Raw genomic sequence first — 18842 nt, forward strand, 5'->3', positions numbered from 1 at the left:
GCCCCATCTTTCTTATTTAAATAAATCAACTTTACTCTCCTGCTCAAATGCTAATAATTTTTTCTTAAATACAAAATAGCAATAATATTGTGATGTTCTAAATTTCAGTATGAATTGAGGTGGGTAAATCAAATTATCATCCCTCATTTGTTACCTAGGTCAGAAACTCAATTATTCAATATCGTATATTACGCCATTTCATTCAATTTGTTAGCAGGGTTTCTTACTATGAAGTAGAGTTCTTAGAATAAGACCATTTACCATTTGTAGTCAAAGAACAATAAACAGACACATCATTGCAGGCATAATAACAAAGACAATCCACCCAAAATTCTGCAATATAACATCAAGTTCACACCTAAAATGAAGCCTATCATCCAATAAACAATTCTCTTTTTAGTCCAAAATACCAACAGCTCTGTGCATCACAAATTAAAGATGGAAAGTAAAGCAGTTTAGACTTCTCCGGCACATCACAATCCAAAACCGGTCATTTTCAACTTGGGTGAGAAACCAGAGGAGAATATGATGATGAACAATAAAAAAAAAAATTAAAAAAAAAAAAAAAAACCCAGCTTTCATTGAGAAAAGTAAAGTGACGTCAACCACAACACCATCATTTCAAACAAACATCAATGACCAAAGCTGACACTGTTGGAGAATCAAACAAACTTTCGGACTCCAATCCTGTCAGCAAGAAAATGACAACTCACCCTACATTCTATGTTAATCTCAAGACAAATTAATCCATTTCCGTGGCGAATCGAATGGTCGAGTCAATGAGTCATGTAACCAGTAAAAATATGCTGATTCCAGACTCCCCCAACAGAGAATAAAAGCCCACAAGATTCATGAGAGGTAATATCAGTAGAATAATCAACTGAAACTGAATGATTGTGAAATTACTAACAGATTTTGCTTGAATACAGAAGCATGTCAACTTAAGGAATCTAACATTCAACCCGAACCTTTCTTGTTTTGATTTCTTTTCTCCCATCTATCCTAATTACCCAAAAAAAAAAAAAAAAAAAAAAAAGGAAAAGAAAAAAAGAAGTAGCTATTCATCCGAGACATAAGAAAAATCTAAATTGCTTTGTTTTTTTTTTTTGCACCGGACTGTGAAGGAGTTAATTGCTTGTTCTTCCACCACATCATTCTTCCTCGTCCCTAACATTTACTCGTCATCGTCTTCCTGCAATTCGAAATCAAAGATTGTCTGTCAGGTTCTCTAATTCCTTTTACATCTAGAAATACATATGTAAAGCATAGCTTAATTACGAACCTCTCCACTCTCATCATCATCTTCATCTTCATCGTTGACTTCTGATTTGGATTTGTCCGATTCTTCTTCTTCAGCTCCATTACCTCCCTCCGCCTAACAGAATCGCACATGTTTAAGACGGCTGAGAATAATGAATGTGTATAAAAATTATTGGAAATGATAACAAAATTAGAGAACGTACAATTCTCTTATTGTAAGCCTGCATGGTCTTAGTGTACTCGGCTTTCCTTTTCTCAGCCTTGCTTACGTAAGGTGCTTTCTCCTGATATCAGAGTGAAGATATGAGGAAATCGTAATTTCATGCCATTCACAAAACATTCGGTAAAAATGACATCAATTTCCATCTAATTACTTACAGCTTCGGACAATGACTTCCATTTATCACCACCAGCCTTTCCAACCTGTTGACCAAACGAAAACGCTCTAAGAATCTTCTACAGAAAAACGAAGAGAAAAACAGTGCGCAGATCTAAAATCACTTACAGCCGCGACAGATTTGTTATTAGGATGCTCCTTCTTGTACTGCTTCCTGAATTCCTCCCTACAAATTCATCAACGAAGAAATCGAACAAGTAAAAATCCGTACAAAAGTGACCTAGACGGCAAAAAAAAAAAAAAAAAAAACACGGATCTGAAAATTGATTAAAAAATGGATAAGCTTGATGGAGAGAGAGAGAGATATACATGAAGACAAAGAAAGCACTGGCAGGCCTCTTCGGCTTGTTAGGATCCTTTGCAGCCTTGGCTGATTTCTTACTAGCTCCAGCACCTTTGCTCTTCAACCTAAAAAAAAAAAATAATAACAACAAAACACAATATATAAACGGAGATCAGAACCAACAATTACAAAGCGAACGCGTCCGATCCAACTATCTGCTTCACAACGTGGTAAGATGAAGGAAAGATATACAGAAAAAATGAGATGTTATCGAGGAACTCACTTAGTATCGGTCTTTTTGGGCGCCGCCTTGGATTTACCGCCCTTCATGACGAATCCTGCAAAGGAGGAAAAACGTAAAGAAAAATTGGCGGAGAGAGGAAGAGCGTGCGGCGGAGAGATTGGGAGTGTACCTGTAAAAGTGTAGGGTTTGGGAAGAAGATAAGGAGAGAGTGTGAGAGTGAAATGTGGGGGGAGAAATATGGGTTGGTTTGTTTCGTGGGACGCGTAATGGGATTGGCGCTTCGATAGTTATGTTATGTTATTGTGAAAAACCCTCTGAAGAGAAGAAGAGTCGAAACGAGAGAAATCGCGATGTCAATTGAAGGGGTCTGGGTTTAGGCGGGATTTCAAAAATCTTTCGCCACGTCAGCGATCCGCGTCCTCGTTTCTCATTGGCTCCTCTTCGCCTCTCCCCTTTTGCTTTCCGCTCTTTTGTGTTTCCTTTGTGTGTTGTTTGCAATTTCTTCGCTGTGAATTGTTCCCTCGAAACAGATCCAGACACGTGAGTTAAAGCCCGTTGTTTCAGCACGAAATGACGCCTTTGCCCCTCCCTCCTTAAAACTCGTCCCTCTCTTAGTGCGCAACTTATCACAATAAACGTGATAAAACGATTAACGCGTCCTTGAGGTAATCAATGATCTCATTTTTTTTGGGGGTATTTTCGTAACTTCGCTTCTTTTCCTAAGATATTTTCTCGTTTGGTTAAAACGCTGCGTTTTGTTTCTCCACGAGTTTGGGCTGGGCCTTAGATTTGGAGACCTTCTACTGAAGTCCATTTATTCATGTTCGAAGCCCAATGATAGGCCCAACTTCTTCCTGAATAACCTCCGTCGTATTCCAACGACGAACGGAGTTTTCTGGTTCGATTAATTCACTGTGCTTGCAGAAAATCCTCCGGAAATGGAAGCGGAAGCGGAAGGAATCGTAGAGCATCGAAGCTCGATAGCGGCTCCATGCATTTTTTTGGTCGTTATCGCTTTTCAATTTCTCGCTAGATGGCTGGAGCACCTGAAGAAGGTTCGCCTTTTCGCTTGATTTTTTTTTTTTTTTTTTTTTTTTTTTCCGTCGGAATCTTGTTCATGTTTGTATTTTCTATCATTCTGCTTGCTTTTCAACCCTTAACTTGTTATTGATAGTCGAGTTTTGAGGCCTACCTCAAATTTTGGGGCTGTAGCGCGTTTCAGTTTTTGCGTTGACAGGCTTAAGAATGCAATATTCCTTACTGTGCTTCGTGAAGTTCACGATATTGGATTGAAGACATTGTGATTTGATTAGTTTTGCGGCGTGATGCATTCAATGTGGAGATCTATTGATGTTTTAAATCTTAATATCTAAGAAATTTGCTATGTTATAATTTTTATCCGTTCAATCTTGTCAATCTTTTTTGTTTTGAAACTCATGTTTCGATTATGTATGTGCTTTTCAGGGAGGTTCCAACAGCCAGGTGGAAATGGAGTTGCGCAAATCAATAAAGCAACTTCTGAGGGAGGCAAGCACCTTATCGCAGTAAGTAGAGTTTTCCAGCTGGGTTCAACATTAAACAGTGCCTAATTCGGCTCAAATCAATAATTCAGTAGAATTGCTTGTGACTGTTATGATTATCCTGGGGATCATATTTATTTGCTTTTATGTTCGTGTAGACCATCTACATTTGCACAGGCTGCAAAACTTCGGAGGTTGGCAGCCGCTAAGGAGAAGGAGCTGGCAAACTGTGAGGCTAATTAATTCATCCCCTAATATCTAATATCTTCCCTCAATTATTTTTCTGTTTTTCTTTTTAACTAATGAGTTGCTGAAAGAGTATTGTGAAATGAGATACCACTTCTTATCAATGGGAATAATTTATGTCATATGTAACGACCCATGTTCAAGATTTGAATTAGGATTTGGAATTTGAACTTGGCACTTGATTGCTCTGGCACTCCCCTGCATCCCTGCGGCAGGCGACATGGTCACATTACCTACGTTTAAGCCTTTGTAGCTATCCTATCCTTAGGATCCCTCTCATTCGGATGTGGTCTCGATTAATTCATGTTCCTTCTCCTTTACTCGAGTGTCACATCATAGTTTGTAGTTTTTAACTAGCATATTTTCATGTTTGTGTATCTATTTCTTTGGGCACACTAAACCACATTTTTCATTTGGCCCATGTTAAATACCATTTTACGGTTGCTTGGGAAGCACTTATATATAGGGCTTTACCAAGTTTTTTATTTTCTATAATTCGTTTCAAGTTATCCAACTAGCAGAAGCAATGATTTGTGGACTTGTATTCTTATTTTGTCTAAAACCCACTGTCACTCAAAATGCATTTTGAAGGCCAACTATAATATAAGGGCAGCAAATAGCCGTATTTATCATCATAAACTAGGCTCAACTTCTGTTAATCTTATTTCCGCAGTTTTCCACCATTAATTGCTTTTGTTCCCTTCAGTACTACTTAATAAGATACTTCAGATTACATTATAGATTCATTTTGAATGACATTGCTGCCAGATCAAGAATCACGTAATAAGGAGATAAAGACATCCTATGGTTTATACAGTCGAGTACTGTTGATATCAAAGGTGATTTTATTGTACTGAATGTTCTAAGAAATGTGTTTATTTGTTGGGGGTTCTTTTACAAAATTACTTATCTTGTGGTCGTGTAGGTTTTTATGTATATTGCGCTGGTTTTCTGGTTTTGGAGAGTTTCTGTTGCAACTGTACCTCATCACCTTGTGCAGCCATTTGGTAATCACTCTCATTGCCAGCAAATTTCTGAAGAACAACTAAAAAGAAATTTCATTTCATTTAAGTATTAACTATTATAGTGTCTTGATGCTCCCCCTTCTGCAGGAAGAGTTTTATCTTGGAAGGCTGGAGGTATCGTAAATGATTATGTGAAGGTAGAACAATAATCACTACTCAATTGTCCGTAAATAACCTCTTAGATCACAGTCAATTTATTTTATCCCTCAAGCATAATACCACTACCCCTATTTGAAAAATGATACTTACATGTTCAGCATCCCTATACATGATATGATAGAATTAGGAATATGATTTAGGGTATTGAGGCTGTGATAGTGGCTAATGTATGGCATGGGATGGTAACTGTTGAGCTTTGATTGAGGAGGTACTGCTAGGTTTGCTTTATTGGGGAAGAAGGTAAAATTTTGTAGCATACTAGTTTCATTACTATCTTGTGGGATTTGTCTTGAGAGAGACAATAGGATTTTTAGGGGGTGGAGAGGTCATGAAATGAGGTGGGGGAGGTGGTGAGGTTTAACGCCTCATTGTGGCATCGGTTACAGGATCTTTTTGTACTTATGATCTTGGTTTGATTTTGTTACAAGTGAGTCCCTGTTTATAGTTTTTCCTGGATTTTCTTTTCTTGTTTCTTATATGTCCTTGTAAATTCTTTCATTTTTCTTTTTCACTAAACGCTCGGTTTCTTACCCCAAAAAATATTATAGAGTAATTCGAGGGGAGTTAGAGTGATTCGTAATAAACAAAGTGGGGGAAAAGTTAAAGGTAGGCATTTGTTTTATTCGATTAGGGCTTGAGTTAGTATACTATGAGAGGGAAGTTCCCAAGTACCTCGAATACGAGGGGTGTTATATTTGATTTCTTTTGTAGAGTCGATATGTTCGGGTTCTAGTTCTATTAGCATACTACTGGTGATAACATGAAACTACTGTCTATAGCTACGATCTTTACCTGATTAGTTATGTTGTCATGATTAATTGCAGGTTGGAATTATACCTTGGTTGATACTGTCGACACGGGTTAGCAAATATGTATGTCGGGTCGCCCGCTAAAAAGGTGATTGAAGGTAAATGTGATGTAGAATGAATGATACATCACCGTATGCTATGTGTCACGGTCATACAAAGGCAATTGTGACACTGTAAAATCTTGGGCAACCCATCTTTTCCTAAATTTCAATTAGGGGAGGCAGGACAAGTTTTTCAGCCCCACCACTTTTTCTTCTTATATTCATTCAAATGAGGTTCAGCATTGTTGCTATTTTCCTTTTCAATAATATTCTTATTCTCTTAAAAAGAAATTATAATATTATTATTGGTATATCATAAGTATTTCAAAATTATTATAGAAATTATTTAATAATTGTGGACATGTATTAGGATCTGGAATAGTGTTAAAATTGGCCAAAATCTATTTGACATTGTTATTTTTAAAGGGCAAAAAGCATTGTTATTGTTTGAGTCCATCTTTACAATTTTAAAAATATTAAATAATAGGTTGTTAAATTTTTAATTTTATATTTATTTCTTATTTTATTTGGCATTTAAAACTAACATATACCTAGCAAATTATATAAAATTATAATTTAAGCATCTATTACATTTAATACCTAAACTAGAAAGTTCAATAAAATAATTTTGTAATTTAGTCTTATTATTATCATGCCAAATTATATAAAATATTAATAATTTTTAACATTGTTTAAATAATGCCGGATGTATCAATACCTTTAAACATTAAAAATTAGTCGAAAGAAATGTAAACATTGTTAGTATATGAAGGAACACCATTAATCTATAGTCCTTATATTTTATAACTTATTTGAATAATACTCTTGGTCTATTGAAAGTTGCATTAATACCTTTAATTTTTTTTATACAAAGTTAAGAAACGCTCGTACTATTAGTATGTGAATGAAAACCGTTTATACACATCTCGTCACATTTTCCTCTCCTTCTCAGCTTTTTCAATACTTTCTTAGTTTCCTTATTTCATTCCAATTACAATGATCAGCACATGCTCGATCAATTTGAAGTTATCTTACATTAAAGTTATTTTACATTGAGAAAAAACCGTATAAATAAATTCTCTTATTTAATTTTTTTTTTTTTCGTCTAACTCTTACACAAATTATGTTAACGGGAGAGTTGATAAATAAGTATTATTTTCAATTATCTAAAAACCTTGTGAAGTGCAAAATAATGAACAAAATATCTACTTTTACAAATTTTATAATGCAAAGGTTTTCTGTGGTCACCCTCATGAGTTGCCCTCAAAATGATGGTTTAAATTATGGGTTAATTTGTATTTTGTAAATTACAGTCACCGACCATGAGAAGGTGGTCGGTCGGGTCCCATGGTATAGCGGCTTTTTGACCGTGGGCCGAAGGAGGAAGAAGAAGAAGAAGAAGAAGAAGAAGACATTCCATTTGGAGATTGTTTCGGAGGCAGCGCCGTTGGAGCGACGAATCATTGTGTTTAGTTGCTCCAATTCATTCTCAAAATGACCGATCTTTCTCCCGACCCTCTAATCGATCCCACCACCTTTGACCTAATCGTGGTTGGCACTGGTTTGGCCGAATCCATCATCGCCGCCGCTGCCTCCACCGCCGGCAAAACGGTTCTCCACCTCGACCCTAACCCTTACTATGGAGGTCACTTTGCCACTCTTCCCCTACACGACCTTGCCTCATTTCTCAATTCCGCCTCTGTCCCTTCACCGCCATCGCCCCCCTCCGCTACTGACGATGCTCTTGATTACGTCTCTGTTGATCTTCAAACTAGGTCTTTGTACTCGGATGTTGAAATCTCCTCCTACGCACCTGAAGTCCTTCAAGAGCATTCCAGAAAGTTCAATATTGATTTGGCTGGACCGAGGGTTTTGTTTTGTGCCGATAAATGCATCGACGCGGTTCTGAAAGCGGGCGTCAACCAGTATTTGGAATTTAAGAGCATTGATGCGAGCTATTTTTGGGATGAGAATGGCAAATTGGTTAATGTGCCTGGTTCTCGAGCAGCTATATTTAAGGACAAGAGTTTGAGTCTGACGGAGAAAAACCAGTTGATGAGGTTTTTCAAACTTGTTCAGCAGCACTTGCTTCCCGCTGAGGATAATGAAAATTCCAAAATCTCCCAAGAGGACTTGGACAGTCCTTTTGTGGAGTTCTTGAATAAATTGCGGTTGCCCCAGAAGATGAAATCGTAAGCCAATCGGTTAGAATTGTTTATGTACGAGTGTTTAACGTTTCTTCTTCAAGTTGTGAAGGGCCCTGATATTATCACGTTTGACGTCCAGTTTTGGTTATTAATCCCAACCAAAAAGTTCTGACCATCTATTATATCCAGATTTGAACTGAATCGTTAACTTACTACTTGTATGATTTCCTGTTGCTGACGATCCTCCTATTCTAATGTGCAGGATAATTCTGTATGCCATATCCTTGGCGGATTATGATCAGAACGACACTGAAGTTGGTAAGAAAAAATTACTTACAAAAGAAGGAATCGACCGTTTAGCTCTCTACCACACTTCAATTGGCAGGTTATTGTCTTCTTTAAGCTCACGTTGGACTTGTTTATGGTGACGCACCTTGGCTAAATGAAAAGCTCTCTGACTTGGCTAATTTTATGAATCATGGCTTTGATTGCTTTCGTTGACATAAACTCCAGCATGCCTTTTTATAATTTGAAAGTTGTATATCAATATAAAATGCGATTTCCCCTGTTACCTTAGTGCTGCTTGTCTTTACTTCTGTAGCAAATGGAATAGCAATCTTATGCAACTTTTTTCTTTACTCTGTTAATTTCTAATAGGTTTCAAAATGCACAAGGAGCTCTATTATACCCTATCTATGGTCAAGGGGAGCTTTCTCAAGCATTTTGCCGTCGTGCTGCAGTTAAAGGTTGTCTTTATGTAAGTTGCCTCTAAAGGATTCTAGTCTCTCTACTCTCAATAGAATGTCTCTATTTCATGAAATGGCCGCAAATTTTTTATTTATTTTGTTCAGCATCATAACACATCTTCATACTTCTCCCACTTGATGAAGCATTTTTGTTTCTATAACGCTTAAATACTATTCAGTCTAGGGCTTAATTTCACTTCCTTACACTATTATTATTGTTATTTAAAAATTGATCTCTGCGTTATTATGAAACTGTAGAATTCATGAAACTTACCCTTCTCCCATCTTCAGTTTGCAGAAGATACTATCGTTTTCTGCTATCATATAGAGTTATTGCTTGTCTTCCTCAACAATTTTCACGCATTATTTGAAATCATTTTTGGGTTCAGCACTTTGGGGTAAATTGTGCTCCGGTCAAGGTTAGAAAGTGTGTTGATATAGTCAGGTGCAAGGTGGGATCCTTCCCTTCTTTGTATTTAGGCCTCCCTTTAGGTCATAATTCCAAATGTCTGTTGTTTTGGAACTCAATTGTTGACATGATTCGTGATAAGTTCTCCTCTTATTGGAGGAGTGTTATTATGGAATTGGCGAGATTAAACTTTGGAGAAGTACATGAGGGATTTCTTTTGGGATGAATTGACGGAGGGAAAGAGATACACTTAATGAAGTGTGAGATGTTGATAAACCTATTTGTCTTTGGAGATTCAAGAATTGGGAATGTGAGAGCTCACAACAAAGTCCTGTTGGCTAAATGGTCATGACAGTTTCATCAAGAGTCTAGTTCCTTGTGGTATAAGGTCTGAGCAAATCTGGGTTGTCCCTGTTTGAATGGACCTCGAGTGGTTTTGGAAGCACATTTAGGTATGGTTGAGGAGTTTCCATTCTTATTGACTTTTGTTTGTTGTTCGATTGGGTGGTCACCTTATTCTAGTAGGATAAATGGCTGGGGGATAGACCCCATTAGTCTTTGTTCCTTTGTTATTACTGTTATTCTTTTTAAGGAATCAGCTAGTGGCCGCTATTTTGTGGCCGTTCAATGTCCTCTCCTTCTTTGGGTTTCAACTGAGCCTTATCTAATAGGGAAACTTAGATATTATTGATCCTCTATCGATGCTAGGGAAGTTTTGCGGTAACTCAGGGAGAAGGGATGTTTGTGTTTAGAACCCTTGTCCTTCTAAAGAATTCTCGTATAAATCCTTCTTTCTTTGTTTAGTGAACCTGTCTTCCTTGAGTTATTCAGCCTTTTCCTCGCTATAGAAGGTGTAAATTCCAAAGAAGGTTTATGTTTTTTGTTTGGCAAGTTATCCATGGAAGAATAAACACCTTGGAGAGAGCTCGAGAATGTTGCCCAACCGGATGGGACCATTGTGTTGCATTGTTTGCAGGTGGGAGCAGAGAACCTTGATCATATGCTTTGCGCTCGTGACTTTACTCATGCAGTTTAGATTAAATTTTTTGAAGAGTTTGTTTTTGGTTTGGTGACACATAGAAGCTGCAAAGAGATGATTGAGGAGTTTATTATTTATTTATTTATTTTTTTTTTTTTTTTGGGTGAGAGGAAAGTTTTTGTGGAAAATTGGCGTTTGTGCCATTGTTTGGTGTCTTTTGGGGGCTCGTGAGAGGTGGTGGTCCTTTATTAGGTTCGAAGTGTCACTTTGGGCTTCTATTACCAAGCGTTTTTGCTGTTAAATGTTATTCTGTTAGATTCAATGCTATTTTTGTTTGGTGGGCTTGCCCTTTTTGTTTTCCCATGCATTCTTTCATTTTTTTTTTCTCAATGAAAGTTTGGGTTTTAATCATTAAAAAAATTGGTATAGGATTCTGATACTGAAAATAGCTTTTCCCGGTTCCTTGATGACATGTAGTCAATGTGGCGATTCACATTGTTTTAGGGTTGATCTTTGGTGGGGATTCTGAGGAATTAGGTTGTTCTAAGCAGTTAATTGTCCAAGGAAACTTGTTATACAATGTCTATTGCCTCTAGCTTTACCCCCACCTCATTGGCAGAAGATGACCTATGAAGATTGTGGACTGTTACTAAAAATATTTCTTATTGCCTTACTTGTGCGTTGGATTGCAAATACTACATCTATTTTGCTTAGGCAATCAACTTTCCTTCTTTATATATTAGATGCATCTCTTAATTAAAATATAAATGTCGGTTTCATTTAATTTTTTCTTTTCACTTCTGCTGAGTATCAAATGGTTTAGCAGACACCTTTATCTTTCATTGTCATGATAAGGTCGAACTTTTACTCTTACTTATTTATTCTCTTTGTTGTACAGGTATTGCGAATGCCTGTGGTTGCTCTATTAAAGGACAAGGTTTAGAATTATGATAGTATGTTTTTCTTTTTCTTGTGGGCACTACTTGGAATGAAACTCTGCCATTGAGATGAAAATGGATTGATATAGTACATCTTGCAATATTGCAGAGTAATGAGCATTATAAGGGTGTTCGGTTGGCTTCTGGACAGGACATCTTTAGTCACCAGTTGGTGCTGGATCCATGCTTTATGGTTCCCCGACAGTTAAACTTATCTCTAGAAAGCCTTCAAGACGTTAGCTTGAGGGATGCTAACTACAAGGTGGCCAGAGGAATATATATTACAAAGCACTCCTTGGTATCAGATGTCAAGAACTGCCTGCTGGTTTATCCTCCTAAAGGTAAGCAGTCCTTGGTTTTATCTATGTTATCAAACCATATAGTAGGAGAGAATTAACAATTTTCCTAAATTCATCTTAGCTTTGTTTCCCGAGCAAGTTTCATCAGTTCGGGTTCTCCAGATAGGTGGCAATTTAGCTGTTTGTCCAGAGGATATGTAAGTTCATTTTAGTTTTTTAAATTACTTCACTATTGTCTTCTATTTTCTTGTGCTCTCATTCTTTCAACCTATTCTTCACTTTCATTAATGATAAATTATTTTCTTAACAAAAAAAAAAAAAAAAAAAAAAAAAAAAAAAAAAAAAAAAAAAAAAAAAAACAAAGAAAAGAAAAGAATTAGTTGATACACTTATTCTGGCCTACAAAATGACTACATTGTTTTTTGAAAAGTGCTCAAGGTCTGGATTATGGCCATCAAATTTTTTTTGTGAATGTCTTATTAAAGCCACGGTCAGATAGGTGCTGTCTTAATATGTTTTATTTCCAGCCCATTGGTTAGGCACTATCAAATATTGTCTTTAGGTGGTAATCTTCAACTTTGAACCCGTGAACGTGAGAAAAATATTAGGTTCTTCAGCTTGAGAACAATTTTGTAGGCTTGTATATTAAACAAATTTTACTCGTATAGATAAAATTGTTTAACCTACTGGGCATTCAGCTTTGTTGGCTTGCATCCTCAAAGGGATGGCTAAGTGGAAGTAAATCATACTCAATGCCGATACGGGATCCCTTTCTGCTCTATCGTTATAAACTTTCCTTGATCTCAAACATATTAATGGATAGGGATGCCAGGTTGACGAATCAGTATCATCAGACTTCGAGTTAGGCTTATCTTTTGTTTCCACCTATAACATCAGTTGATGGAATGCAAGTGTGAGACCCATTTTTTTAAAATTTAGAGGTGGCATGATCTAGCAACTTGCTGGACAGGTTTGGGAGATCGGTTGGTAGGTAATTTGCCTGATCCAACTACCAACACTAGCAATCTCCGAAATCTATTCATCCTTATTGCATGTCAAGTCATATTTATCCGATTTAACTGGCCAACTGGCTGTTAGATCGTGTCAAGTCACTCAAATTTCAAACAAAGAGGTGTCAGGCTTGTTCTGTCTCCTATTGTGATGAGTTTTTTCTTTTTTCTTTTTTTTTTCTTTTTTCTTCCCTCTCTTATTTGCTAGTGTATATTCTTACCTTTACGAAGTCTGAAGGTATAGTTTGTCATTATAATAAAAGAAAGTGCCATCCTTGTACCCATTAACTGTTGTAGTTCACTTGGACAAAAGATGAGCATAATTCAAAGTGTAAAGACATAATTAATTTTTTTAAAAGTTCAAAGATTTAGATACAATGCTTAAAGTAATGTCTAATTTTTCCTAAATCATTTTTTTTTGGTAACTTAGCTGTCACTCTTAATTAAGCAAACTCTCCCATAAATTTCCTGTCATCCCTCTTGATTTCTGCCAAAAAGAAAGTGGTGGTGATTGTTGAGAAGCAGGGTACTGATTACAATGGTAGTTAATTTCAGATTCTCAACATTTATTTATTATGAGCAGTTTGGTTAATAGGAACATATTAAGTTATTATGATTTTTTTTTCATATAACAAGTATCGCAACTTATAAATATTCTTTTTCAAAACATGAACCAATTTTGTTTTCATCATTTTCATTGTTTTGCAAGCTTTAGTTTGGAGTTTAAATGATGCTGTCATGCCACTTGAACCTGTTTGACAGTATTTCCTTCTTGCTGTAGGTTTGTCATATACATCTCTACCTTATGTGCTAACGCTAATCAAGGAAAAGAGATGGTCCGTGCAGCTATAAATGCAATCATATCACTCTTTGCTTCTGAATGTTCTGATGCTAGTTCTGTAGATCAAAATATCAATATCAATGCTGAAGAGAAGGGTTCATGTTTACTTTGGAGTGCATCATACATTCAGGAATCAAGTGCGGTGAGAATTGCTGGATGTCCACAGAACTGTGCTTTTGCTTCTTAATCATATCCTCATAATAATTGGTGCCACTCATATAAAATATAAGTATCGGTGCCCTTATTAACATTTTTTCCGATGATAAGAGAAAAGTACACAAAGGGTCTCTAACTGAAACACAATGAAGAAAAGAAGTTCGAGAGCAGTTACAAAATCTAAGAAACCAATAATACAAGCAAAAACTATAAATTCTCACAGTTCCATAAAAAACTTAGAGATCATTTTGTTAACCTCTAGTCATAACTGTAAAAACATGGTACTTAAGCTTCTAACCTGTAAGATCTGAGCTATACCTCCATGATTTCTGAAATAAAACTACAAAAATAGCATGATAGAAATGATATATATTATATAATACTGACATTCTACTGTGACATTCTGATATTTAGTGGCTAGCTTTCCTTCCCTGATTGAGCAACAGCTTTTTAACCTTCTTGAAGTTGTGATTAGTGAGAAGAGGATGCCCCAAAGCTATTAGGTCCAACCTTAAATTCCAAGGGAGTGCACCATCAAATAGATTAGAGAAGTATGTCCTAGAAGAACTTTTTATGATTTTGAGGTTATTCTGCTCTCTCACAAAGGATGCATCTATTTGGAAAGAGAGCCAAAGAAGGGTTCCTACTTTGGATCTTATCTTGGTGTTGATGCTTTCTAATAGAACTTTTTAATGAAGATCTTTATCTTTCTTGAATTTAATAGATATCAGGGTTTAGAACCTGTTTAATTTAGGGGAGTCAGTATCTTAGAGGAGAGAGCTGTTAGTGGAAGAATTCGAATGATCAAGGGGTCAAAAAAAAAAAAAAAAAAAAAAGATTGTCGGAGTCCAAAATACTCTCCAACCAGATGGTTTTCCGTATGAAGTGTGGGCTAGGGTCTTGAAGGTGTTAGTGAAGATGGCATAAAGGTTGAGGAAAAGAGAGGCAAAGGAGAAACTTGATTGCCTAGTATCGTCTCTGAACTCCGAGATAATCACTAGGACATGAATCAATGTTCCAAATTTACATTCCATCACAGGGAATTTTCTTCATATGAGAAAGGCTGTAACAATTTAGCTCGAAAATATGCCTATTGTTGTAGATTTGACCCATACTTAGGCCACCATTGACAATTGAAATAGAGACCATATTCCAGTTTACCATGGCTGCCTTCATGAAGGACTTTACCCTTTCCGAAAGAAATCCCAAGACCCTAATGTTTGTCTCATAGCTTCTGGGATGCTTACCAAGGGTATATTAGTTCCACTTAGTAAAGAAAACCTCAACTTAATCTTTTGTTTTGTAATGGATTTTAAACAGAAGAATTAGTATTCTCGTCACTTATAGGCATCCTTAGATAGTTGAAGGAGGGATTGAACTTGATGGCTCCACGTCCGAGCATCTGAATCCACTTCAAAAGGCTGGGTGTTGGATGCCCACCTTGAGTTATCAGTGTCAAATCTTAAACCCAGAAGAAATATGTTGTTATTTACTCAGTTAGAGTAGATCTTTCTATGTTTTTGCTTCCACTGGTCATAAAGATATTGGATCTTTGCATATTGATGCATATTCTTGCATGCCAATTTTGGGGCTTAGTATTAATAGAGGTAAGAGTTATGCTACAGGTGTTGATCATGAATTCATGATCAAGGTAATTGTTCAGGTGGGCTTCCTTTGTTGATCATGAAGTTCTGTCTTCGAGAAGGATGAAGATCCATAATTTTTTTCTTTGCACCTTTATGTCCCTTCTTTTTATCCGTAAAGTTATGGTCTCTTGATGTTTTGAAGGCATACAGTTAATGATCATTTTTTTATCTGATCTAAAGTAGAGAACTAAATCATTTGGGATGATGTTTATGATTGGATGATTAAACCCTTTGTTCTAACCTTGACATGCATCTTGTTCAGCTGACTGCAATGTAAATCTAGCGGTAACATGTTAATTTTTCAGGGTCAATTTGGACCAGTGAGCTTCACTCCTACGCCTGATGGAAATCTGAACTACGATGACCTTATGAATGCAACATTTGAGGTATACGGTTTCTTTGACATAACTGTTGAGTTGCACATTCACTTCCCTTTTTATTAAACCTCCTGCTGTTGAGTTGCATATTCACTTCCCTTTTTATTAAACCTCCTGCAAGTTTATCATTGCAAGTTTATCGTAATAAGGATCCTGTAATGGCCCAAGCTCACTGCTAGTAGATATTGTCCTCTTTGGGCTTTCCATTTCAGGCTTCTCCCAAGATTATTTTTAAAATGCGTGTGCTAGGGAGAGGTTTCCACATCCTTATAAAGAATGTTTCGTTCTCCTCCTCAACCAATATGGGATCTCACAGTCCACCCTCATTCGGGGCCATCGTCCTCGCTAGCACTCGTTCCTTTCTTCAATTCACCTCCCTTCGGGGCCTAGCATCCTCGCTGACACGTTGCTCGATGTCCACCCCCTTCGGGGCTCAACATCCTCGTTAGCGCACCGCCTGGTGTCTAGCTTTGTTACCATTTGTAACAGCCCAAACCAACCGCTAGCAGATATTGTCCTCTTTGGGCTTTCTCTTTTGAGCTTCCCCTCAAGGTTTTTAAAAAATGCGTCTGCTAGGAAGAGATTTTCATACTCTTGTAAAGAATGTTTCGTTCTCCTCCCCAATCGACGTGGGATCTCACAGATTTCCTCCCACGTGATCGTTTCCTATTAGAAATCTAACAACCACATCTAGCATCTCATAGACAGATTCTCAATAGACATCCATGTCATATTTCGAGTGTTGCCACCATGCATGCATGAGGGATTACATGCAATCATTCCATGTCTTAATGAATTTATACACAGCCCAACATTTTGGCACTAAAATGTAAACATCCTTTTCCTCTGGTTTGTACTTGACAGCTATTTCAGAAGATGTATCCTAATGAAGAATTCTTTCCCAAGACAACTTCAACTGCAGTCCATCAAGACGATGATGGCGAAGAGAGCTAATGATGGCATATTACGACTCATTGAATCTACTTATCATGCATAGTGTCATCGTCGTCGAATTGGTCCTGGAAAACTTCCTGCAACCTCGTCTCTGAGATTGGTCGGGTGTCGGGCATACCTCCATTTGAATCAACAAAGTCTATGTTGCTGATGCTTCTTTTGGCGTCTGCAGGATTCAATCAAATACATGATAATGCAAGACCATGCATGCGACCGAGTTATATATGTGAATCCAAGCACTCCCTTAAAGAATGCAAAAGAACGTAGGTGGATTTCCTAAGGTTATACACTTTATATGATCAAACACTTCATGTTATACACAAGTTTAGTTTAATTATATGCATTCTCCTAAATGGGGGAGAAACCATAACTTTCCCCTGAGGTTTGTTTGTTTGATGATGCATAGCTATGGTGCTGTCACCCGAACGTTGTCGTTTTGTCTTCATTGATACTGTCGTCGTGGTCTTATTTAATCAGACTGGGCAATGAAAACCTTGTCAAACTCTGGAGCTTTATCAGCAAGGAAAAAAAGGGGGAAAAAAAGGGGCCAAGAGTATCAAAGTCAAAGCAAAATGGTTGTTCCAAGTCAAATGGAAAGTTGGACTTTGAATTTTTCAATTGAAATATTTAATTACTCTTTATTTTCATTAATTTCCACACAGCTGGAGCCGACCAAGATGTGAATGTTTCCTTCTTTTTTTTTTTTTTTTTAATTAAAAAAAATTCTTTCTTTTGACTTTTTTCTTTATGTTCTAATTAATTTCTAATTTTTCAAATATATTTTTTAATTTTATTTATTTTAAGTAAAAATAATAGTTTATTTATTGCTATTATTTTTACCAATTAATATCTATTTACTAATACTCTCCCACCGAGATGACGAGTTTGCTACCCAAATCAATCCAACCATTTTCTCGTGAAATAAAAGTAAGATTTTTGTTTTTAAAAAATTCTAACAAATTTAAACCAAAATAAATAAAAAAAATTAATACAACCCGTCTTTAGGGTTCGGATTGGATAATCTAAATTCGGTAGGTCATATGATACTTTAAATATTAACAACATTAAATATTTTATACTATTATAAATACTTAGTAAAAGAAAGTAGGGATTTGTAAAAAACAAAAAATAAATGAAAAATAAGTTTTGTCTCTTACTCTTGACGTTTAGGTCTATGTAATTTCACGTTTTTAATATTTTATCCTTTCAAAATTGTACTTTGAAAAATTCAAACAGTCATTTTCACAACACTGAGAAATGGGTATATTGGCAAAGTGACTAAGTTTTGTGGTTTCTATAAAAAGTATTAGAAAGATTCGACCATCCAAACAATTATATATAAACCAAAGCATAAGAGCTGAATTGGGTTAGATTTTTTTTCGATTTGGATTGAATTGAATTTTTTAAAAATAAAAAATTTGATTTACTTCCTCAGTTGAAACTGTTTTTGGTTAGATAATCCGACTAACCTTAAATTAGGGTTTACAACCCAATCTAACCCTACTTTTAAGATTGTTATAAAATAACATAAATTCACTAACCTTAAATTAGGGTTTACAACCCAATCTAACCCTACTTTTAAGATTGTTATAAAATAACATAAATTCTTAAAGATTATTGTTATTATTATTATTATTATTATTATTATTATTATTATTATTATTATTATTATTATTATTATTATTATTATTATTAGAGTAACAAAATTATAATAATTTTTAAAATAATGGGGAGAATGATTTTGTTTTTGTTAGTGGATTTCAATCATTAAAAAAACTTAAAATGAATCATAATTCATTAATTAGGTCATCACCTTCTGTAATAAATAAATAAATAAATAAATAAATAAATAAATAAAAGGCATCACTAATGTCTTTGTTTATATTATTTTCCACATTTCATGAATCTTTAAACGATAATTGATTAATGGAATAAATTAAAATTTGGTCACATTTAAAATGCATCGTTTCCTCAATTTTTTAAACTTTATTATAAGCTGAAAAATGACTTCAATTTTTACTCTTCTTATAAATAATAATTATTATTTTTTTTCATGTTAAATCTAAAAATTTAAAAATAAATAAAAATGAGTGAAAAACTATACTTAAACCTTTGTATTTATTTATAATTTATTTTTTGTTCATACAAAATTCTATTTTGTATATTACAATATAATTAATCCGTTTAACACGACTATATATGTATATAGATGCGTTTTAAAGCCTTGAGGAGAAGTTCGAAGGGAAAATCCTAAGGAGGACAATATCTGCTAGCGATGGATCTGGGCCGTTACAAATGGTATCAAGCCAGACACCGGACGATGTGCTAGCTTTCTCGCTATTTCTCGAAAGGGTAG

General features: G+C 35.7%; 3 protein-coding genes across 3 annotated transcripts; 2 read left to right on the forward strand and 1 right to left on the reverse strand.

Annotated features, from left to right (window-relative positions):
- Positions 1 to 881: 881 nt before the first annotated feature.
- On the reverse strand, positions 882 to 2519 carry LOC111809976 (HMG1/2-like protein). The gene is made up of 8 exons (XM_023696483.2): positions 2354 to 2519; positions 2224 to 2278; positions 1967 to 2065; positions 1766 to 1823; positions 1639 to 1683; positions 1464 to 1544; positions 1283 to 1375; positions 882 to 1192 (listed from the first exon to the last, which is right to left on the reverse strand). The coding sequence occupies exons 2-8, from the start codon at positions 2268 to 2270 to the stop codon at positions 1175 to 1177; spliced, it is 441 nt and encodes a 146-aa protein (XP_023552251.1). The 5' UTR covers positions 2271 to 2278; positions 2354 to 2519; the 3' UTR covers positions 882 to 1174.
- A 424-nt stretch (positions 2520 to 2943) lies between these two features.
- LOC111809975 (protein GET1) lies at positions 2944 to 6295 on the forward strand. Its single transcript, XM_023696482.2, has 7 exons — positions 2944 to 3239; positions 3649 to 3728; positions 3863 to 3933; positions 4719 to 4789; positions 4876 to 4957; positions 5063 to 5112; positions 5959 to 6295. The coding sequence occupies exons 1-7, from the start codon at positions 3123 to 3125 to the stop codon at positions 6025 to 6027; spliced, it is 540 nt and encodes a 179-aa protein (XP_023552250.2). The 5' UTR covers positions 2944 to 3122; the 3' UTR covers positions 6028 to 6295.
- Positions 6296 to 7294: 999 nt separating this feature from the next.
- On the forward strand, positions 7295 to 17133 carry REP (Rab escort protein). The gene is made up of 9 exons (XM_023696699.2): positions 7295 to 8176; positions 8394 to 8516; positions 8789 to 8888; positions 11164 to 11202; positions 11313 to 11544; positions 11624 to 11699; positions 13294 to 13495; positions 15461 to 15541; positions 16397 to 17133. Exons 1-9 carry the CDS (start codon positions 7479 to 7481, stop codon positions 16484 to 16486), a joined length of 1641 nt encoding a protein of 546 aa, XP_023552467.2. The 5' UTR covers positions 7295 to 7478; the 3' UTR covers positions 16487 to 17133.
- The last annotated feature ends 1709 nt before the right edge of the window (positions 17134 to 18842 follow it).

This window comes from Cucurbita pepo, chromosome 14, assembly GCF_057944985.1.
Source record: "Cucurbita pepo subsp. pepo isolate OVF chromosome 14, ASM5794498v1, whole genome shotgun sequence".
Classification (NCBI taxonomy): Eukaryota; Viridiplantae; Streptophyta; class Magnoliopsida; order Cucurbitales; family Cucurbitaceae; genus Cucurbita; species Cucurbita pepo.